General features: G+C 42.6%; 2 protein-coding genes and 1 pseudogene across 2 annotated transcripts; all 3 read right to left on the bottom strand.

Moving 5' to 3' along the window:
- LOC106561341 (E3 ubiquitin/ISG15 ligase TRIM25-like) overlaps positions 1 to 24379 on the bottom strand; it is a 552627-nt pseudogene that overhangs the window by 222971 nt on the left and 305277 nt on the right.
- Positions 17599 to 23624, bottom strand: LOC123728117 (mucin-5AC-like). The gene is given in 3 exon segments (XM_045698708.1): positions 17599 to 18855; positions 18857 to 19146; positions 20096 to 23624. Coding segments are annotated over 3 exon segments (4239 nt in total). The 3' UTR covers positions 17599 to 18435.
- On the bottom strand, positions 23746 to 24330 carry LOC106561342 (putative uncharacterized protein DDB_G0271982). The gene has a single exon (XM_014125183.2). The coding sequence runs from the start codon at positions 24328 to 24330 to the stop codon at positions 23746 to 23748; it is 585 nt and encodes a 194-aa protein (XP_013980658.2).

The raw sequence follows: 24379 nt of genomic DNA, 5'->3' as shown, positions 1-24379 counted from the left end.
TTTTTGTGGCACCTGACCACACAACTGAACAGTAGTCCAGGTGTGACAAAACTAGGGCCTGTAGGACCTGCCTTGTTGATAGTGCTGTTAAGAAGGTAGAGCAGTGCTTTATTATGGACAGACTTCTCCCCATCTTAGCTACTACTGCATCAATATGTTTTGACCATGACCGTTTACAATCTAGGGTTCCTCCAAGCAGTTTAGTCATCTCATCTTGCTCAATTTTCACATTATTTATTACAAGATTTAGTTGAGGTTTAAGGTTTAGTGAGTGTTTTGTTCCAAATTCAATGCTTTTAGTTTTAGAAATATTTAGGGCTAACTTATTCCTTGCCACCCACTCGGAAACTAACTGCAGCTCTTTGTTGAGTGTTGCAGTCATTTCAGTCGCTGTAGTAGCTGACATGTATAATGTTGAGTCATTCGCATACGTAGACACTCTGGCTTTACTCAAAGTTAGTGGCATGTCATTAGTAAAAATTGAAAAAACCAAGGAGCCTAAACAGCTACCCAAATCAAATTCTATTTGTCACATACACATGGTTAGCAGATGTTAATGCGAGTGTAGCGAAATGCTGGGGAATTCCTGATTCTACCTGGATTATTACATTTACATTTAAGTCATTTAGCAGACGCTCTTATCCAGAGCGACTTACAAATTGGTGCATTCACCTTATGATATCCAGTGGAACAACCACTTTACAATAGTGCATCTAAATCGTTTAAGGGGGGGGTTAGAAGGATTACTTTATCCTATCCTAGGTATTCCTTAAAGAGGTGGGGTTTCAGGTGTCTCCGGAAGGTGGTGATTGACTCCGCTGTCCTGGCGTCGTGAGGGAGCTTGTTCCACCATTGGGGTGCCAGAGCAGCGAACAGTTTTGACTGGGCTGAGCGGGAACTGATTATGTTGGCTTCCATTACAGAACACCCTCTGTGTTCTGTTAGACAGGTAAGTCTTTATCCAAATATAGCAGGGGGTGTAAAGCCATAACACATACATTTTTCCAGCAGCAGACTATGATCGAAAATGTCAAAAGCTGCACTGAAGTCTAACAAGACAGCCCCCACAATCATTGTATCATCCATTCCTCTCAGCCAATCATCAGTCATTTGTGTAAGTTCTGTGCTTGTTGAGTGTCCTTCCCTATAAGCATGCTGAAATTCTGTTGTCAATTTGTTTAAGGTGAAATAGCATTGTATCTGGTCAAACACCATTTCTTTCCTAAAGTTTACTAAGGGTTGGTAACAGGCTGATTGGTCGGCTATTTGAGCCAGTAAAGGGGGCTTGTGATACAGCCTGGAGAAAGTTAGAGGGTCAAAGATAATACCCCCAATAGATTCTAACCTCCCCTGTTGTTGGTACGGGCTCCCAAGTGGCGCAGCGTTCTAAGGCACTGCATCTCAGTGCTCGAGGCTTCACTACAGACACCCTGGTTTGATTTCAGCCTGTATCACAACTGGCCATGATTGGGAGTCCCATAGGGCGGCGCACAATTTACCAAGCATCGTCCGGGTTTGGCCAGTGTAGGCTGTCATTGTAAATAAGAATTTGTTCTTAACTGACTTGTCTAGTTAAATAAAGGTTAAATATATTTTAAAATATATATTTTTTTAAATGGTTAATGGTGAGGGGTTTATCATGTCTTGGGGGTATGATCTTTGACTCTCTGTAACTTTGTTTATCATTCATTTCTATTGGGCACAAAATAATCTGAAACTGAACCAAAATGAACTTCAAATGCATCCAACAAGTTTGTAGACTCACAAGCTTCATGTAGATATGGGGCCAAGTACTACACTTTTGACTACCGTACTTTGTTTATTTATAAGAATCTTTAGGGGTGTCATTAATTTTGACCCCTACCTTTGAGAATAAAAAATATATAACTTCTTAAACAAAATCTCTTTCTCTGAGCAACTGTATTACTATAAAATAATTCCCCCATTTCTTTATGCATACAATATAGCTCAGTATGAATCATTTATTTTATACAGTCATTATTGCTCATCTTTATCAAGGGTGTCAATAATTTCGGACCCCACTGTATATACCTTTTGTCCCTGAGGACGTAGTACAGTATGTAAGAAGGACACATTTTTGAAAGTGTTGGCCTGGGAGTGAACCCTCAGCTGCCCAGCTTTAGAGACTTAAACCAGCTCTCTTTAGGCTAATGCAGCCTCTGTCTGCCTGGGCCCTGATCCACTGGTCCCCCTGGGGCTGCCCATTCATATGGTCTTGAAAGAGGGAGAGAGGAGGGGGAGCAGAAGAAAAAGAATTGGGTGAGTTTAGTACTAACAGTAGTAGATGTGTACTGTACAGCTGTGATGACTCACTGGGTGAGTTTAGTAGGTGGGGTCTGGTGAGTAAACAGGTGTAAATGTAACTCATTGGTGAGTCTTGTCCCAGTAGTGTTTAAAGGGATGACTGACTGGTGACAGTGGTCATGCTATCTAGGGAATCTTTCTCTTGCTGGTGCAGGATGACCTCTGGGCTGATCTCCATAAACACTCCACACATCTGCACTCCTGCTCTTATAGAGGAGGGGACACGCACTGACACTGCACCTAAGAGAAGGAGAAAGAAGAGGGGTGAGAGAAATGGAAAGCAAAAGGGAGGAAAGAGTGATGGAAAGACCGTGACAGGAGAAGACGGGGTCAGAGGTGTAACATTGGAGACAGAGAAATAAAGATCAGATACAATTCAGATAGATGACCAGATATGGCTCATCCTATTGAGCGTTGTATACCCAGTACATCCACCCAAAATGTTCGATTTTGTTTACCTTGCTCAGAGTGGAGTTCTGCACTGCCACTGTCTCCTACGTACGCATCAATGTTTCCACTGTTGGACAACACCTTCAGGAAGTCATTATTAGAACCATCAGTCAAGGGTCAAAGTTGAAAGATTTTATGGTACATTCATGTTAATCACCTTAACACAATTTTACTTTCAAGTGTAGCACGGAGTATTGGCCCACTTACCTACAATTATATCTCCAGTCTCATTCCGCACTATGGCATCACCTGTATGACAAAGAAACATAAACGTTAGATGCTGTTCCACCCAGTGAGCTAACAGGCTAATGGTTTCCATGTCCTCAAGGAGAACAGATTGGCTGTAACTCAGAGAAAATCACCATAAATGATGTCTGACATCCTCTTCTCCTGGCTTCTCACCTTTCTCTGTTTATCACTCTTCCTTCTCAAATGTTTCCTTTGTCAGATGTTCCTCTCCCTCTTTCACTCTTCTTAACCTTGATTTATCTAAGCAGTGACTCACTCAGGCCATCTACAACTTAATCATCTTGTTTACACCAAGTTCTGTAAAACATTTACAGTGCATTTAGAAAGTATTCATCCCTTGACTTTTTCCACATTTTGTTGTGAAAAAAAGTGGGATTACTCTGTCGAAGTGGAACAACTTTAAAAAAAAATATATTCATGTGAAATAAAACACTAATATCTTGATTAGATAAGTATTCAACCCCCTGAGTCAATACATGTTAGAATCAGAATAAGTCTCTAAGAGCTTTGCACACCTGGATTGTACAATATTTACCCATTTATTATTATTTTTAATTCTTCAAGCTCTGTCAAGTTGGTTGTTGATCATTGCTAGACAGCCATTATCAAGTCTTGCTATAGATTTAAGATAATTTAGATCAAACTAACTATGCCACTCAGGAACATTCAATGTCATCTTGGTAACAAACTCCAGTCTATATTTGACCTTGTGTTTTAAGTAATTGTCCTGCTGAAAGGTGAATTAATCTCCCAGTGTCTGGTGGAAAGCAGACTGAAGCAGGTTTTCCATTAGGATTTTGCCTGTGCTTAGCTCCATATCCTGAAAAACTCCCCAGTCCTTAATGATTACAAGCATGCCCAGAACATGATGCAGCCACCACTATGCTTGAAAATATGAAGAGTGGTACTCAGTAATGTGTTGTACTGGATTTACCCCAAACATAACACTTTATTTTCAGGAACAAAAGTGAATTGCTTTACCACATTTTTTGCAGTGCCTTGTTGCAAACTGGATGCATGTTTCTGAATATTTTTATTCTATACAGGCTTCCTTCTTTTCACTCGATTAGGTTAGTATTGTGGAGTAACTACAATGTTGTTAATCTATTCTCAGTTTTGGCCTTTCACAGCCATTAAACTCCCAAGTGTTTTAAAGTCACCAACAATTGGACTCATGGTGAAATCCCTGAGCGATTTCCTTCCTCTCCAGCAACTGAGTTAGGAAGGACACCTTTCTCTTTGTAGTGACTATGACTAGGTGTATTGATACACCATCCAAAGTGTAAGTAATAACTTCACCATGCTCAAAGGGATATCCAATGTCTGCTTTTTAAAATGACCTATCACCATTATCTTAAAATGACCTATCACTCGCCTTTCTTTGCGAGGCATTGGAAAATCTCCCTGGTCTTTGTGGTTAAATCGGCATTTGAAATTCACTGCTTGACTGAGTGACTTTACAGATAATTGTATGTGTGGGGTACAGAGATGAGGTAGTCATAAAACAATCATGTTAAACACTATTATTGCACACAGAGTGAGTCCATGCAACTTATTATGTGACTTAAGCACATTTTTACTCCTGAACTTATTTAGGCTTGCCATAACAAAAGGGTTGAGTACTTGACTAAAGACATTTCAGCTTTTCATTAATTTATAAACATTTATAAAAACATAATTAAACTTTGACATTTTAGGGTATTGTGTGTAGATCGGTGACACAAAATCTCAATTTAATCCAGTGTGAATATTTTCTGAAGGCACTTGTAAATCTATTCTTCTCAGAATAATTGTAGTTCCTGACCAGGAGAAACTCTGAGCCTTAGTTATAGCTGATAAATAGGGCCCAGGGCTTTTGCTGGCCATGTCACGTGGTCAGGAAAACAGGAAAAACTCAGAGCCCTGACTAAAAGTGCTGGCCAGTATTTGGCAGTAGCTATGTGGATTCGAACCCATGACACAATGACAACGTATTCCACAAACCACTGTCAATACCATTGACCCATAAAAGTCACTGGGTCCCGATGACAGTGTTTCAAGTCTCAAAAAGGCACTGCACAATGTTAAAATGTACCATCCACCATGGGCACTGCTACCCTCCTCACCGTGTTTGTGTCCCTGCTGTATCCTCCCTCAAGAGGACGATATGGAGGTGGACTCAGCATAGATGGCTTTCACCTTCTGAGGGCCACGTTCTGTCGACACATTCATAGTAGTACCCTGTATCGTCTTCACATCCACTGCCTACAAATCACAATAATGTAATCTAATACACATGTACAGTTGAAGTGGGAAGTTCACATACATTTAGGTTGGAGTCATTAAAACTTGTTTTTCAACCACTCCACAAATTTCTTGTTAACAAACTATAGTTTTGGCAAGTCGGTTAGGACATTACTTTATGCATGACACAAGTAATTTTTCCAACAATTGATTACAGACAGATTATTTCACAATTCCAGTGGGTCAGAAGTTCACATACACTAAGTTGACTGTGCCTTTTAACAGCTTGGAAAATTCTAGAAAATTATGTCATGGCTTTAGAAGCTTCTGATAGGCTAATTGACATCATTTGAGTCAATTGGAAGTGTACCTGTGGATGTATTTCAAGGCCTACCTTCAAAGTCAGTGTCTCTTTGCTTGACATCATGGTGAAATCAAAAGAAATCAGCCAAGATCTCAGAAAAAATTGTAGACCTGCACAAGTCTGGTTCATCCTTGGGAGCAATTTCCAACTGCCTGAAGGTACCACATTCATCTGTACAAACAATAGTACGCAAGTATAAACACCATGAGACCATGCAGCCGTCATACCACTCAGGAAGAAGATGCGTTCTGTCTCCTAGAGATGAACGTACTTTGGTGTGAAAAGTGCAAATCAATCCCAGAACAACAGCAAAGGACCTTGTGAAGATGCTGGAGGAAACAGGTACAAAATTATCTATATCCACAGTAAAATGACTCCTATATCGACATAACCTGAAAGTCAACTCAGCAAGGAAGAAGCCACTGCTCCAAAACTGCTATAAAAAAGCCAGACTATGGTTTGCAACTGCACATGGGGACAAAGATCGTACTTTTTGGAGAAATGTCCTCTGGTCTGATGAAACAAAAATATAACTGTTTGGCCATAATGACCATCGTTATGTTTGGAGGAAAAGGGGGATGCTTGCAAGCCGAAGAACACCATCCCAACCGTGAAGCACGGGGGTAGCAGCATCATGTTGTGGGGGTGCTTTGCTGCAGGAGAGACTGGTGCACTTCACAAAATAGATGCCATCTTGAGGAAGGAAAATTATGTGGATATATTGAAGCTACATCTCAAGACATCAGTCAGGAAGTTAAAGCTTGGTCGCAAATGGGTCTTCCAAATGGACAATGACCAAAAACATACTTCCAAAGTTGTGGCAAAATGGCTTAAGGACAACAAAGTCAAGGTATTGGAGTGGCCATCACAAAGCCCTGACCTCATTCCTAGAGAAAATTTGTGGGCAGAGCTGAAAAAGCGTGTGCAAGCGAGGAGGCCTACAAACCTGACTCAGTTACACCAGCTCTGTCAGGAAGAATGGGCCAAAATTCACCCAACTTATTGTGGGAAGCTTGTGGAAGCCTACCTGAAATATTTGACCCAAGTAAAACATTTAAAGGCAATGCTACCAAATACTAATTGAGTGTATGTAAACTTCTGACCCACTAGGAATGTGATGAAAGAAATAAAATGTGAAATAAATCATTCTCTGTACTATTATTCTGACATTTCACATTGTTAAAATAAAGTGGTGATCGTAACTGACCTAAGACAGGGAATGTTTACTAGGATTAAATGTCAGGAATTGTGAAAACATAGTTTAAATGTATTTGGCTAAAACGAGTTTTATGTTAACTTACGACTTCAACTGTACACTATATACACAAAATAATGTTGACACCCCTTCAAATTTGTGGATTCAGCTATTTTAGCCACACCCGTTGCTGACAGGTGTATAAAATTGAGCACACTGCCATGCAATCTCCATAGACAAACATTGGCAGTAGAATGGCCTTCCTGAAGAGCTATGTGACTTACAACGTGGAACCGTCATAGGATACCACTTGTCCAACAAGTCACTTCATCTAAATTCTGCCCTGCTAGAGCTGCCCCAGTCAACTGTAAGTGCTGTTATTGTGAAGTGGAAACATCTAGGAGCAACAACAGCTCAGACGCGAAGTGGTAGGCCACACAAGCTCACAGAACGGGACTGTTGAGTGCTGAAGTACGTAAAAATCATCTGTCCTTGTTTGCAACATTCACTACCGAGTTCCAAACTGCCTCTGGAAGCAAGATCAACACAATAACTTTGTCGGGAGCTTCATGAAATGGATTTCCATGGCCGAGCAGCCGCACACAAGCCCAAGATCACCATGGTTTGTTGAGATCAGTATGGAAAAACTGGACTGGCCTGCACAGAGCTCTGACCTTAACCCCATTGAATACCTTTGGGATGAATTAGAACGCCGACTGCGAGCCAGGCCTAATCGCCCTATATCAGTGCCCGACCTCACTAATGCTCTTGTGGCTGAATGGAACAAGTCCCCACAGCAATGTTCCAACATCTAGTGGAAAACCTTTCCAGAAGAGTGGAGGCTGTTATAGCAGCAAAGGGGGTACAACTCCATATTAATGCCCATGATTTTGGAATGAGATGTCCAAATACTTTTGACCATGTAGTGTATGTTGCCCACGGATAGGCTAGGAGTTTCTAACTTTGAATTTATTGGTATCTAATCCGTTCACATCTATAAGTGCCTTGGGATATAGGTAAGGGTTTAAAGCTTGCCATGCATGTCATCACAGAAAGCTACATGAAGTCAGAACCATTTGACTTTGGGTGGGGCCATCATTATTTCTAATGCTCAGCTGTCTCCTCCTTATACTTGCATTCACAGAGGGAGAAGGGGCTGCGGCATTATAACAGACGATGTGGCTGTAGTTTTAGTCACATTATAATCGTATTCATATTTATCTTGACAGTACAGCTTTAGTCCCATTCATATTTACTTTGACTGCGTGCAGCACACAGTTTCCACTCTCTGTCTTCACCCTTCAGGTCTCACACTCCATCTTCTTGACACGCACATTGCCCTCTCCTTGAGTGGTGATGTAAAGGTCTGACACACACACACACACACACACACACACACACACACAGAGAGAGAGTAGGACATGTGATATCTATCTGATCACTGGTTTTATAAGAGGGAGGGGAAGTGCTTGGTTACAGGTCATCAGATCAATGATGTAATTATGAGCATCAGCTGACAGTCTGATCCTAGTACAGTTAGTACAACTAAGAGCTATTCTCTGATTGGCCTACTTTGATGCATGATGCAGACAGTGGCCCTAAACTCATGATTGAACATCACAAACTAAAACACTCACCACTTTTAATGGGAGTGGTCAGCTCAACTGTCATGTTGCTGTTGACTTTCTCGGACATGATAAACAGTTCCTTGTTTTGGTCATCGTAGAGCACCTGAAAGTTGTCTAGTTTGACGCCCTGATCTGCCCTGGTACCGTGAATGGTGATGAAGGCTTGGTTCGCCTTGGGAAAAGCGTGCGGGTCTAGACGTCGTATGGAGATGTTACATTGGCGCTGAACCCGCACTTTGCAAAAGGGGTTAACAGCTAGAGTCCACTGCTTCAAGGGCTTATTCACCTCTTTCGTGGTTGAAGAGCAGGGAGAGGTCGAGAACACCTTCTGAATCAGCAAGGAAGAGTCATGGAGGTTATTTGGACATGCTGCCAGGGACCACCAACGTAAAAGTCCGAGACCGACACGTTGGTTCGCAGAACAACAAAACATCATGGTCACCGACCATAAACAGTCCTGAACATAAACATCGCACGAGGGGTGCTTACTGTGGAGTTGAGTGGAAATTAGAAACCATTTGTTGCGCTCCACGTCCTGCGGAAAGACAAGATTATTTTGGTCAAGGACAGGTTCCAACCACGGACTGTAAAAGGTTCCAACTCCTTTATTAGGTCATCTTCTATCCCTGGGGTGTAATCATTAGTCCAAACAGTTGCACGTTTCTTTTGGACACATTCATGTAAGTCCCTCCCAGTTTCGTTCAGTATGCTTCCGTTTAAATAACGTTTTGAAACAGAATTGGCTAATGAATACGCCCTTGTCCTATGAAAAACATCTAGTGAACGGGCCAGGAGGCTCGCTAAAATATCTCTGACGTAAGGGTGTTTGGAAATGTAGTCCCAGATAATTGAAGGATGGCGTGAACATTGCCATCCAGATGCTCATTTACCTGTTTGTTACTGCAGACTCATTGCCCTAAGACTTTCACTTTTCAGTTTGTGTAAATGTTAACTTAGTTCCGAATTAAGACTTCGAACAAAGAAGACCTGAGATATTATCCCACTGCTGCCACCAATGTTGTGATTGAGAGGGAATAGCGGGATTTGGGACTATGATTATGGGGTGCAGCCAGACCTCTTGGTAGAGACGGTTTGGCTTCTCACACAGAGGAGACACATTTGGATAGTGTGATAGTGTTTAGAGAAGTATATATAGTAGCAGGGGTGACCCGTCATTCAGGGCAGCTGGGGCTCTGAACCCCACATTTATAACTTGCCTGTTTTGCATGTTATTTTGGCATTAATACATATCAGTTTGCAAACAATGTAAAATATATATATATATATATATATATATAATTGAGCCGCATACAAACATGGTCTCTTTTTTTTGTTTTCTTGAGTAAGGCAGCTCCAAAATGCAGGTGTTTCAGCATAGCTCAGTGCTTTCTATGGTGGTGGGGCAAGCCAGCAGAAAATATGGAGCGTTGCACCGTGATTGGCTCAGTGTTCTGTCACTCATGGGGACACAACGTCACCGACAAGTCTAAGGGTAAAGCAAAAAAATTCTAGCTGGGTGCTGCCAAAGAGTTACATTAGAAGTGCCCATCCAAGAAGGCTCAAGGTCATTGGCCACAAATAAAATGAAGTAAAATCACGGTATATCTACAGTAGCTTTGATTGGACTGAAAATCTTAGCTAGCAGTCATCATCATGAATAAAGTAGACAATCTACTGGCAAATCCTTTTTAATCCTTAACCTCATAATGAAGAGAAATTACAGAGAAAACGTATCGATGCTCATCGGCCATTACACAACAAGTTGGAAATCGCAAATTCAACAATGAATGGTTTGGGAGGAATCAGTGGCTAACTGCAAGCATTGCAAAGCAATCATTAGTCTGCTATTCAGTGGAGTGGCTTTGTGGTCCCATGTCTAAGATTAAGGGTCTCATTTCCGAGTTTATTAAAATGATAAACATTCAACATTGGCCATGCTGTCAATGAAGCATGATTTGTGCTGCACTCAAAACAACTGTTAATTCGGAACTGCAAAATTGGGCTTTAGTGAGTTCAAGACAACTGGGAAATCGGGAAAAATGAGCTATGACTGGTAAAATATGTTTTGAACTTTCATCCAACTCGGAATTGTAAATCGGGAACTCTGCCTTTTTCTAGAGCTAGGACCTGAAGATCACTGACGTCATCATGATTCAACCTTTTTTTTGGTGCTTTCAAGTTCCCAGTCTTGAAAGCACCATAAATCCAGAGAATGCCAGACTTTGATGACAAAGCTTGATGACAGAATTCACAAAATTCCTGTTCAAGTGAGCACAGCACAACAAGGTGAGTCCAAAAATGTGAGTCCAACAATGTCTTGTATGCTGCTGCATAAATGATGTAATATGCCAGGGAGATATGTATACTGTAGCTAAGAAAGTAATACTAAGTGTATGTTGTGTAGTAAACTGTTAGTAGTCCATGTGCCTCACCATAATAATTTGGTCTATTTTCACCTCTTAATTTCGCCTACTGTTCTGATTTGGTGATGCACATGTAGCCTGTAACCTGTTTTTGAGAAATGTAATCATCAATATTGTAAGAGCTTTCATTGTCTGCTTATATGACCCCTTTATTTGTCCTATGGTTCTGACTTGGTGTACAGGGAGAACACTGTAAGAACGGCCCATGTTCTGAATTCTGTCACTGGACATTTCAAAAGTGCTGAACAAATAGTTCTATTGACTACGTCCATCCTAGCTCGCTAATTCATGTCTTAATTGAAATTCAGATTGCCTCTTATCCACTTGTCGTCCCCTTATGCCATAGTTTGCACATCTCAATTGTCAGTAGAAACCACATTTGTTTAAGCAAGTCAGCCATATCAGCTATGTTTTTGTAAAAGGCAGTAAATGAGGCTGAATTAATTGTTTAGCTGCCAGACAAGGCTCCGCTGATAGCCAACTGTAGCAGTGGTAAGGTGTTGGGACTGCTGTTGGGACAGCTTTATGTCGACCCTAACAGTTTGTGGGCACCGTTTGTCACCGTTATAGTGCAATTAATGTATTGTTTAGTGTTGTGTAGTGTAGCTTTGCTGGCATGCACCTCACATTTTCTTTTTTTGCCCCACCAAGATTTACACGCTAAAATCGGCGCTGTATAATATGGGTATTTGAATCAGAAGAGTAATAGGTATACTTCATTTCCTGGGCTTCGTTCAAACATGTTTGTATAGAAAGTATAGAAAGAGACTGAACACATCAAAAAAGAAATTAAGATACGTTTTTTTGACCGCATTACATTTTTTCCCGTCAAAATCACTGAGAATAAAAAAAACATTACAACAATCATCAATCATTCCAGTACAATAAAGAAGTCTTTCTACATCTTTTCATTACAATAATATATGCCTTTTAGCAGTGACTATTATCCAAAGCGAGTTACAGCAATGCGTGCATAAATTTTATGTGGTCCCAGGAATCTAACCCACAACCCTGGCAGTGCAAGCACCATTCTTTAACAACTGAGCCATACAGGACCACCCTCTGAGTATTTTTCTTTCTCGTCACAGGCGAAAGACTTCTACGAAACCGCTTTCCAACAATACTTTCACACAGTAACCTTACATACCATAGATAATAAGGTATCTTATAATATATTACTTCAGGAACTCTAAACATCTTTTCCACAGATTAAAATTGTTCCATTTTAATCCATAAAAAAGTGGTGTTTCGTTACAGAACACTATGTGGCAGTATTGCACCAACAGAGCAGGCTTTTCCAAGGCCCACTGATATTCTTTTTTTTTCAATCCCTTTCGTGCAATTTTCACAAGTATGTGGTACATTTTCACAACGCTTAGTACAAATGTCAAAACAGATAATTAAAAAGGCCGTTGTTTCAAAGCTCTAAGCACATTTTCAATTCCCTAAGTACAACACACAAAATCATTTTGTCAACTTAATCAATGTTTAATCTAGTAATACATGTTACATATTGCAATACATGTTCATATAAAGTAATTGCTTTTCATAATGCAATGCTCACATTACTTTTGATATGATTGCCTTCTCATTTTATGAAATACATATTACTATTACTCAATCCGACTGCTCTTAATTGATAATCACTTAACCGTTTGGTAAACCGATAGATTTTACACTGGTTTGTCTACAACAGATTTTGAGAACTACATAATGGAAATGTATGTTTATGATATATACTGTAATGATATGATATACTGTAATGTACTATGATGATAACTATTATGATTTTACTTCACTTTATGTGCTGTATGTAATAAATTCCCCTATACAGTACATGTATCCAAAATCGCTGGGGTCTTTTTGTGTGGGGGGGGGGGGGGTTCACACTGCTTTACTAAAATTGCATTGGCCAATACAGTACTGTAATTCAGTAATATATGCCATTTACGTAGCAGACGTTTTTATTGAAAGTGATTACAATACAGTAAAATACAATATATGATTACAATACAGGAGGAAGGTGTATGATGACCTTCCCCATGAGTGTGCCACCCTCCTCCATGCCATGGAAAAGGCATGCATTGACATCAATCCAGACCTACGCTACCGTTCAAAAGTTTTAAAACATCTATTCATTCAAGGGTTTTTCTTTATTTGTACTATTTTCTACATAGTAGAATAATAGTGAAGACATCAAAACTATGAAATAACACATATGGACTCATGTAGTAACCAGAAAAGTGTTAAACAAATCAAAATATATTGGAGATTTTAGATTTTTCGAATAGCCACCCTTTGCCTTGATGACAGCTTTGCACACTCTCAACAAGCTTCACTTGGAATGCCTTTCCAACAGTCTTGAAGGAGTTCCCACATATGCTGAGCACTTGTTGGCTGTTTTTCCTTCACTCTGCAGTCCAACTCATCCCATACCATCTCAATTTGATTGTGGTCGGGGGATTGTGCAGACCAGGTCATCTGATGCAGCACTACATCACTCTCCTTCTTGGTCAAATAGCCCTTACACAGCCTGGAGGTGTGTTGGGTCATTGTCCTGTTGAAAAACAAATGATAGTCCCACTAAGCCCAAACCAGATGGGATGGCGTATCACTGCAGAATGCTGTGGTAGCCATGCTGGTCAAGTGTGCCTTGAGTTCTAAATAAATCACAGACAGTATCACCAGCAAAGCACTCCTACACCATAACACCTCCTCCTCCATGCTTTACAGTGGGAAATACACATGCGGAGATCATCCGTTCACCCACACCGCGTCTCACGAAGACATGGCGGTTGCAACCAAAAATCTACAAATTGGACTCCAGACCAAAGGACAAATTTCCACCGGTCTAATATCCATTGCCCGTGTTTCATGGCCCAAGCAAGTCTCTTCTTCTTATTGGTGTCCTTTAGTAGAGGTTTCTTTGCAGCAATTCGACCATGAAGGCCTGATTCACAGTCTCCTCTGAACAGTTGATGTTGAGATGTGTCTGTTACTTGAACTCTGTGAAGCATTTATTTGGGCTGCAATTTCTGAGGCTGGTAACTCTAATGAACGTATCCTCTGCAGCAGAGATAACTCTGGGTCTTCCATTCTTGTGGCAGTCCTCATGAGCAAGTTTCATCTTAGCGCTTGATGGTTTTTGCGACTGCACTGGAAGAAACTTTAAAAGCTCTTGACATTTTTCCGTATTGACTGACCTTCATGGCTTAAAGTAATGATGGACTATCATTTCTCTTTGCTTATTTGAGCTGTTCTTGTCATAATATGGACTTGGTCTTTTACCAAATAGGGATATCTTCTGTATACCCTCCTACCTTGTCACAACACAACTGATTGGCTCAAACGCATTAAGAAGGAAAGAAATTCCACAAATCAACTTTTACGAAGGCACAGCTGTTAATTGAAATGCATTCCAGGTGACTACCTCATGAAGCTGGTTGAAAGAATGCCAAGAGTGTGCAAAGCTGTCATCAAGGCAAAGGGTGGCTATTTGAAGAATCTCAAATATAAAATATATTTTGATTTGTTTAACACTTTTTTGGTTACTACATGATGAGCTAGCGGAACGCCTCACTAATATCCAATGGTAGAGCGTTGCGCGAAATACAATTACCTCAAAAATGCTATAACTTCAATTTCTCAAACATATCACTATTTTACACCATTTTAAAGACAAGACTCTCGTTAATCTAACCACATTGTCCGATTTCGAAAAGGCTTTACAGCGAAAGCAAAACATTAGATTATGTTAGGAGAGTACCCTGCCAAAAATAATCACACAGCCATTTTCAAAGCAAGCATATATGTCACAAAAACCAAAACCACAGCTAAATGCAGCACTAACCTTTGATGATCTTCATCAGATGACACTCCTAGGACATTATGTTATACAATACATGCATGTTTTGTTCAATTAAGTTCATATTTATATCAAAAAACAGCTTTTTACATTAGCATGTGATGTTCAGAACTAGTATACCCACCGCAAACTTCCGGTGAATTTACTAAATTACTCACGATAAACGTTGACAAAAAACATAACAATTATTTTAAGAATTATAGATACAGAACTCCTTTATGCAATCGCGGTGTCAGATTTTAAAATAGCTTTTCGCGAAAGCACATTTTGCAATATTCTGAGTACATAGCCCGGCCATCATGGCTAGCTAATTTGACACCCACCAAGTTTGGCCCTCACCAAACTCAGATTTACTATAAGAAAAATTGGATTACCTTTGCTGTTCTTCGTCAGAATGCACTCCCAGGACTTCTACTTCAACAACAAACGCTGTTTTGGTTCCAAATAATCCATAGTTATATTCAAATACCTCCGTTTTGTTCGTATGCGTTCAGGTCACAATCCGAAGGGTGACGCGCGAGCGCATTTCGTGACAAAAAAATTCAAAATATTCCATTACCGTACTTAGAAGCATGTCAAACGCTGTTTAAAATAGATTTTTATGCTATTTTTCTCATAAAATAGCGATAATATTCCAACCGGGCGACGTTGTATTCATTCAAAGGCTGAAAGAGAAAAATGGAGTCGTCTCGTGGACGCACCTCTCCAGTGTCACTGTTCCCTGCCTGACCACTCACAAAAACTCCAGCTGTTTTTCGCCCAGAGACTGCAGACACCCCATTACACTTTCTGGCGCCTTCTGAGAGCCAATGGAAGCCTTAGAAAATGTCACGTTACAGCACAGATGCTGTATTTTCGATAGAGATGCCACAGGAGAACAAATTGTCCGACAGGGCACTTCCTGTATGGAATCTTCTCAGGTTTTGGCCTGCCATATGAGTTCTGTTATACTCACAGACACCATTCAAACAGTTTTAGAAACATTAGAGTGTTTTCTATCCAAATCTACTAATTATATGCATATTCTAGTTTCTGGGCAGGAGTAGTAACCAGATTAAATCGGGTACGTTTTTTTATCCAGACGTGAAAATACTGCCCCCTATCCCAAACAGGTTAACACTTTTTTGGTTACTACATGATTCCATATGTGTTTTTTCATAGTTTTGATGTCTTTACTATTACTCTACAATGTAGAAAATTGTAAAATAAAGAAAAACCCTAGAATGAGTAGGTGTCCTAAAACTTTTGACCGGTAGTGTATGTCAGGCTTATTTTCACCATGCCAAAAGGTTTTTCCCCATGTGGATTAACAATGACGACATTTACTGGAATTTCAATGAGAACCTTTGGCCAAATGTTCAATACATCCTTGATGCAAACTAGTCCATGTTAAATGTTATGTTTATTTAATTAATTTCATTTGTTTAATTTGATTACAGTACACCTAAACTCGTCAAAAAAAGAAACATCCTCTCACTGTCAACTGTGTTTATTTTCAGCAAACTTAACATGTGTAAATATTTGTATGAACTTAAGATTCAACAACTGAGACATAAACTGAACAAGTTCCACAAACATGTGACTAACAGAAATTTAATAATGTATCCCTGAACAAAGGGGGGGTCAAAATCAAAAGTAACAGTCAGTATCTGGTGTGGCCACCAGCTGCATGAAGTACTGCAGTGCATCTCTTCCTTATGGACTGCACCATACTTGCCAGTTCTTCCTGTGAGATGTTACCCCACTCTTACACCAAGGCACCTGCAAGTTCCCGGAAATTTTTTGGGGGAATGGCCCTATCAATCAACCTCCGATCCAACAGATCCCAGACGTGCTGAATGGGATTGAGATCCGGGCTCTTCGCTGGCCATGGTAGAACACTGACATTCCTGTCTTGCAGGAAATCATGCACAGAATGAGCAGTATGGCTGGTGGCATTGTCATGCTGGAGGGTCATGTCAGGATGAGCCTGCAGGAAGGGTACCACCTGAGGGAGGAGGATGTCTTCCCTGTAACGCACAGCGTTGAGATTCCCTGCAATGACAACAAGCTCAGTCCGATGATGCTGTGACACACCGCCCCAGACCATGATGGACCCTCCACCTCCAAATCGATCCTGCTCCAGAGTACAGGCCTCGGTGTAACGCTCATTCCTTCAACGATAAACGCGAATCCGACCATCACCCCTGGTGAGACAAAACCGCAACTCGTCAGTGAAGAGCACTTTTTGCCAGTCCTGTCTGGTCCAGCGACGGTGGGTTAGTGCCCATAGGCGACGTTGTTGCCGGTGATGTCTGGTGAGGACCTGCCTTACAACAGGCCTACAAGCCCTCAGTCCAGCCTCTCTGAGCACTGATGGAGGGATTGTGCATTCCTGGTGGAACTCGGAAAGTTGTTGTTGCCATTCTGTACCTGTCCCGCAGGTGTGATGTTCGGATGTACCGATCCTGTGCAGGTGTTGTTACACGTGGTCTGCCACTGCGAGGACGATCAGCTGTCCATCCTGTTTCCCTGTAGTGCTGTTTTAGGCGTCTCACAGTACGGACATTGCAATTTATTGCCCTGGCCACATCTGCAGTCCTCAGGCCTCCTTGCAGCATGCCTAAGGCACGTTCACACAGAGGAGCAATACCCTGGGCATCTTTCGTTTGGTGTTTTTCAGAGTCAGTAGAAAGGCCTCTTTAGTGTCCTAAGTTTTCATAACTGTGACCTTAATTACCTACCATCTGTTTGTGTCTTAACGACCGTTCCACAGGTGCATGTTCATTAATTGTTTATGGTTCATTGAACAAGCATGGGAAACTGTGTTTAAAGCCTTTACAATGAAGATCTGTGAAGTTATTTGGATTTTTACGAATTATGTTTAAAAGACAGGGTCCTGAAAAAGGGACGTTTCTTTTTTTGCTGAGTTTATGTTGTAATTGTATCTGAACAATATATTTATTTTTTGCATCAATGATTTTGAAAGTTGATCACACCTTTGATCATTGGATAGAAATTATGGAAATTAGATTTTTTGTCAATTGTGATGGGTAGTGCAAGTGTATTACCTAATGCTAAAACAGTGTAACGTACTGTAATGAATATTACATTCAAAGGGCAATTTTGGACCATGTATCTTGCAAATTTTGCTATTTAATTAACTGGTTGTTAAAACCACTAAATTGAGCAAATACCATTATGTTGTGTTTTGGTGATTAAATCAATGTTATCATGGTATTTCACTGTAAACTTATATTTTGGATCAATGGTTGTGTGGTGAAAGATGTCTCCAAACAAAATGAATGCACAGTAAAAGGTTTTGAATAAAATACTTGCTGTGTTAAATGTGTTAGCAGTTTGGAGTTTTGTTCTAAGATTTTAGAAAATGTACCACATACTTGAGAAAATAGCACCAAAGCGATTGAAAAAAAAATCAAGAAGATGTAGCGGTTGACCCACTATAATATTTCAAAGAGTAAATAAGATACAATATATTCAAACTGCTTGTTAAACAACAGCCACTATAAACACCCCAAATATTAAACAGCAGTACAATCTGAATGTCTGCATTTGCACATTAATAAACAGTGCTCCTCCTCAAAAAATACATATTTTTCCTGTTTTTGTCAAGGACCCATTGAAAAATTGCTGAGGCCTTATAGGGTTTCCCATCCCCCCTGTTTGACAATTGCAACAGCTGAGTACGCCAAACGAAGAGCCAGCCGTCTAGCTCACTTTGCATAGCCTCTCGGCCTGATCATCATTCTGACAGTCTTGAAAGATTGTCTGTCATTTGTTGGGTAGTACTCTGTAGATATATTATGCCACGTCCCCCAGTAGATCCCGTTCCTCACCCCTTTGTACTTTCCCACATAATATCTCCCGTTGAGATTGGCAGCCATGCAGGCATCAAACCACCAGCCTGAGCTGTAGTAGGCCCCACAGTTCCCTGAAGGGTAGCGGTCATAGTCCCTGTCAGGAGTCGTAAAGTACCTGTTGTTGTGGTTGTAACTCTTGCTGAATTGAAGTGCATCTCCCGCCGTGCCCGAGTACCCACCCACAGACAGGCGGTACCGCAGCCGTTCGCCAGCCACACGGAAGAGCCTGTACTCTGCGTACTCCCTCACTCTGTTAAAGTCTTCCAGCTCCGCCCCTGAGGACCATCTCCCTGTGTCGGGTCAGGAGGTGGATGTGGTCATTGCCCAGCCAGAACTCCCCAGCCCTCATGTTACCGAAGCCCGTCCGGTATTCAGCCCATGTCCTGTTGAAGTTCACACTGCCGTCCTGACGGAGCTGAATGACGGTCCACCCTCCGTCATGAGACTCCATGTCACAGAACACTGCGATGGTTACATTCTTAGGGTCAGGGGTCACTTGGTAGACCCCACTGTTCCTCTCCCCCTTGGCCATGTGGTCAGAGCAGTCTCTGGGTGCCATGGTAACTGTTGAGTGGAAGGATAGTGGAATGAGAAAACAAGATTAGAGTAGCCTGTCATCATTTCTGAAAAAAAGGTGCTTTGGCGCGTAACACAAACACAAATGTTCTTACTGTAGGCCTTTCTTACTGTAGGCCTTTCTTACTGTAGGCCTTTCTGTAGGCCTACGTTCGGTCATTTCCTACAGTCAATGACCGAACGTGCCCGATTTGGCCTCATGGGTGGAATGTTATTAATATTTTTTTTTAAACAGACAAAAATGCTGTGTTTCTATGTCAAAAAGCTTTGTTATATTTCAGTTTTCTGTGATGTATATGCAGTGTAATATTGGAATGCAAACTCAAAATGTAATACATTTCAACTCTATATCTGACATGGTACAGGTGTCTTATTTTTTTAAAGCCCATAACCATGTGTGTGACATGGTATACTTTTGTTTTATGTTTTCACTGGTCTTTGAAGGGTCATCCAGGAGTAGAAAGAACAAAATGGTAAACAAGGAAAACACCAATCATATTTAACAGCCCTTGTTGTTCAAAAGGTATTGAATACCTTTGCAATGAGTGTCAATAGAAGTTTATAATTTATCTTAATCACTGAGGATAGCAATAGGGTTTTCGTAGACAGTATTCTGAATTTTTAATCGTCATATCTGTATAGCAGGATTCTATAAAGTTTACACGTTTTTTTTATCTTACTATGAATGTCAGCACATTTGGTATCTACTATAGCCTACCTGGTAACAAACAGTACATAATATGGCTTGATATGGCTTGATTCAGTGAACCCTTAAGAAAGATTGACTTTCAGTTTATTTGTATTTTTACAGGAAGAGTCCACATGAATCAACGTTAAGTTCAAACTAAACTGTATGTATTCATCAACTGCAATGTAATTATCATAATCCATTTAAATAGCAGACAATAGCAGGTAAAGTAAAATTGATTTATCTTACCTCCTGGTGAAATCAGTGCAGGGTTTTGAGGCTGGTTCCCTGTTCTGTCAGTCTTGCTGCCTACCTGGTCCTTCTCCGTGAGCAGGACCTTTGGGTGCCCTCCTTGTAAAACCTTTGGCCCTCCACTTGTGTCCTTTGTGCCATTCAGACTAGCAGATACCCGGCTGGTCTTCACACGAAGTTCTCTCACACTGGGGGTGGAAGACTCAGGTATGGGGCTGGGGGTAGAGGATTCAGGTTTGGTGGTAGTTGGACTATGGTCAGAGTTGGCCAATGGGATGGGTTTAGTAGTAGAAGTTTTGGGGCTAGGGTTTATGCTAGTCTGTTGGTTTGAGCTGGTCTTACATTTTAGACTGGCAATAGTAGTGGTAATTGTGCCAGGGCTAGTGGTTGTTTTCCGGCTAGTGTTAAAGATGTTTTTTGAGCTAGAGCTGAGGGTAGTTTGTTGGTTAGGTCTTGTAGTTCTTGAGCCAGGGCTTGCGGTCATTTGTGGGCTGGGGTCGGTCATGGTCCTTTGGCTTGAGGTACTAGATGTCTTGGGGCTAGGTGTGGGGGAAGTGGTCCTTTGACCTTGGGTGGTGGTTTTGGGCCAGGGCTTTGGAGCAGTTCTGGGCTTCAGGACAGGTTTAAGTTTTGGTCCAGGTTTATGTCTTGGACCTGGAATAGGCCTTGGGCCTGGCTTGGGCTTTTGGTCTGGTTTGGGTTTTAAGCCAGGTTTGGGCTTAATGCTAAGTCTGGTGATTGTTGAGCTGGGTTCAGGATGTTGTGCAGAATTTGTCTCTGGACTGATGCTGGTGCTGGGGGTCCTTGAGCTGAGGCTAGTGAAGCTGGTCATTGAGCTGGGGCTAGTGGTGGTTTTGGTTTGGTTTAGTGTGATGATGCTTAAGCTGAAAGAGCCTGTCCAGATCCTTGAACTGGTGATCTTTGAGCTAGAGCTAGTGGTGGTTGCAGGAGATTGACTTGGTGTGGTTCTGCTGAGACTGCCTGGACTGGGGGTAAAGCTAATCCCTGTGCTGGAGCTGGTAGTCCTGGAGCTTGGACTGTTGGTCTTTGGGGTGAGGCTAGTTTTGGTGTCTGGAGTTGAGCCAGGTCTGGAGGAGCTGGTTGGACTGGGTGGTCTGGGCTTAAAGGCAGGTTTGAGCTTTGGTCCAGGTTTGGGTCTGGGTCCTGGAATAGTTATTGTGCCTGGTTTGGGCTTTAAGCCGGGTCTGCGAGTCCACCAGGACCCAATTCTGGAGCTTGGATGGGTGATCCTTGAGCTAGGTCTAGCGGAGGTAGTATTTCCTGGAGTTGGGGTACTGCTACTGCTGAGGTTGGCCCCAGGGCTGGAACTAGTGGTCTTGTAACTTGGGTTAGTTATCTTTGGGGTGGTGCCTGGAGAGTGGCCCGGTGTGGTGCTACTTTGGCTTGTCGTCATGGTCTGTCGACTGTGGCTTCTGATCCCAGGGCTGAGGCTAGTGGTGGGGGTTAAAGTTGTACCAGTTATGTTACTGGTCTTTGGATTGAAGCTGGTTGGGCTGGGTGGTCTGGGCTTTAAGATGGGCTTTGATTGTGGTCCAGGTTTAGTCCTTAAGCCTGGAATAGGCTTTGGGCCTGGTTTGGGCTGTAGTTCAGGTTTTAGGCTGGGTTTGGGCTGTAGGTCAGGTCTGGGCTGTAGGCCAGGTCTGGGCTTAATCCTAGGTCTGATAGTTGTTGTGTTGGGTTCAGGGTTTTGGACAGATGTCGTCTCAGGGCTGGAGCTGGTACTAGTGGACCTTGAGCTGAGAGAAGTGAAGCCAGTCCTTGGGCTGGGGCTTGTGGTGGTTGTTGTTTCTGGAGTTGAACTTGAGCTGGAAGAGCTGGCCTGGATGCTTGAACTGATGGTCTGTGGGCTAAGGTTAATGGTGGTGGCTGGAGGAGAACCAGTTCTGGGATTGGCCTCTGGAATGGTGCTGGAGGAGCCAGTTGGACTTGATGGTCTGAGCTTCAGGACAGGCTTTGGTTTTGGTCCAGGTTTGGGTCTGGGGCCTGGAATAGGCCTTGTGCCTGGTTTTGGCTTTAGGCCAGGTCTGGGGGTCCACCGGGACCCAATTCTGGAGCTTGGACTGGTGGTCCTTGGGCTAGGTCTAGCGGAGGTTGTAGTTTCTGGAGTTGAGCTACTGCTACTGCTGGCCACAGGGCTGGAACTAGTGGTCCTGTAGCTTGGGCTGGTAATCTTTGAGCTAGGACTAGTGGTGGTGGCTGAAGAGTGTCCCGGCATGGTGCTGATTTGGCTGGTACTTGTCTTAGTGTACTGTAGACTGGGTCTTGTAAAGCTGATTGCAGGGCTAAGGCTACAAGTAGTGGTTGATGTTGAGCCAGTTCTGAGAGTGGTCTTAGAGTTGAAGCTGGAGGAGCTGGTTGGGCTGGGTGGGCTGGGCTTTAGGACAGGCCTTTGTTTTGGTCCAGGTTTAGGTCTTAGGCCTGGAATAGGCTTTTGGCCTGGTTTAGGTTTTAGTTTAGGTTTAGGTTTAGTGCTGAGTCCTGTTGTTGTTTTTGTCCTTGTCCATGCAGGGCTGGAGCTGGTGGTGGTGGTCCATGAGCTGAGGCTAGTGAAGCTGGTCGTTGAACTGGAGGAGCTAGTCGGGCTGGGTGGTCTGGGCTTAAGTCTGGGTCTGACGGCCTGTTTAGCTTGGTTGGGCTTGTGCTTCTGGACAGGTCTGTTTTTTGGGCTAGTAGTCCTTTTTGATGAGCTGGTGGTTGTTTGGTTTGTGCTTGTTGTGATACTTGGGCTGGTTCTGGCAGTCCTATAGCTGGTGCCTGAACTTGGGGTTGTGATGGGGTCAGACCTGGTGGCTCCCTGGCGAGGTAAAGAGGAGATGGTCCTTTGACTGGAGCTTGTGCTGGAGATGGAGGAAGATCTGGGGCTAGAGGTTGAGCTGGAGGAAGGACTTGAAATATATCCACGGCTGGTGTCTGAGCTAGATCCTGTGCTGGGATTGGTGGCAGGTCTAGGGATGGAGTTTGATGTTTGATCTGGTCCTGAGGAGTCAGGTCTGGGGATAGAGTCATGTTTAAAACCAGTGCTTGGGCTAGGTGAGGTCGTGTCCTGATCATCTGTCATCACCGGCCCTATGCCGTCTCTCTGCACACTTTGGACAGTTTTTTCTACCTCTTTCTCTATCTTCTTCCCGGTCTCTTCTTGATCACTCTCTTTCTTTTCTTGATCACTCTCTTTCTTTTTCTCATTCTTTATCTCCTTCCCTTGCCAAGGATGTTGACTCTGCTTCTCCTTCTCTATCTTCCCCTCCCTCTCCCTCTCTATCACCACCTGATGTTCTTCCTTCTCCTGGATCTCTTCTCTATTTCCCCTCCCTCTCTCCTCCTCTTTCTCTCTATCCCCCTCACGCTTTCTCTCAGTCTCCAGCTCCTTCTTCCTTACCTTATCCCCCTGACTCTCCTTCTCAGTTTGCATCTTTGTTTCCCATAACCTCTCTCTTTCATTTCCACTCCCCCTGTCTATCTCACCCCCTCTCCCCCTCTCCCCTTCTAAAATGCTCTCTTTCTCCATCTCTGTCTCCCTTTCCTCCTCTTCCTCTCTCTTAGTCTCATATTCTATTTTTCTCTCCCTCTCTATCTCCCATTCCCTGTTTTCCTCCCTATCGCTCTCCTTTTCCCTTTCCCATTCGCTCTCACACCCCTTTCTCCCGTTCTCTCTTTCTCTCCTCTACAATATTTCTCTCATTCTCCATAGCCCTTTCTTCCACTCCGTCTCTCTCTTCCACAATTTTTCTCTCCCTGTTTCTTGCCCCCTCTCCGTCCTTCTCCATCTCCATCTTCCTTTCTCTGCCCCCTTGTCTCTCTGACTTCTTCTCCCCCTCTTTCTCCCTCTCTCTGTCTCCCAATCTCACCTGCTCCCTCTTTCTGTCCCCCAGCCTCTCTCTCTCTCTCTCCCTCTGGCTCATCTTGCACTCCATGCAGGCTCTCTTCAGCTGTTCCACAGTCTCCTTTAGCCTTTGCACCTCCTTCACCGTCCTCTCCAACTCCCTGAGCTGCCAGGGCAGCATGATGTCCAGCGGAGGCAAGATAAATCGGTAGGGGCATGCTTCCTCTTCTATCCCCTCTCCCCCACAGTTCCCTGCAGGCTTTAGAGTTACTAGGCAGCTCCCAGATTCTGTACCCCACTGGAAGGTTCCCTCGCTGGGGTTTGCATAGTTCCCAGGGGTCATGGAGATGGCCAGCAGGGCTCCGCACACGTAAAGCACAGCTAACCTCATTGCTATCCTGAGTTATAAGAATGATGAGAGAAGAGAGGGTGAGAGGGTG

This window comes from Salmo salar, chromosome ssa17, assembly GCF_905237065.1.
Source record: "Salmo salar chromosome ssa17, Ssal_v3.1, whole genome shotgun sequence".
NCBI lineage: Eukaryota > Metazoa > Chordata > Actinopteri > Salmoniformes > Salmonidae > Salmo > Salmo salar.
The sequence above is the reverse complement of the archived record's forward strand: the minus strand, read 5'-3'. Positions and strand labels throughout refer to the sequence as shown.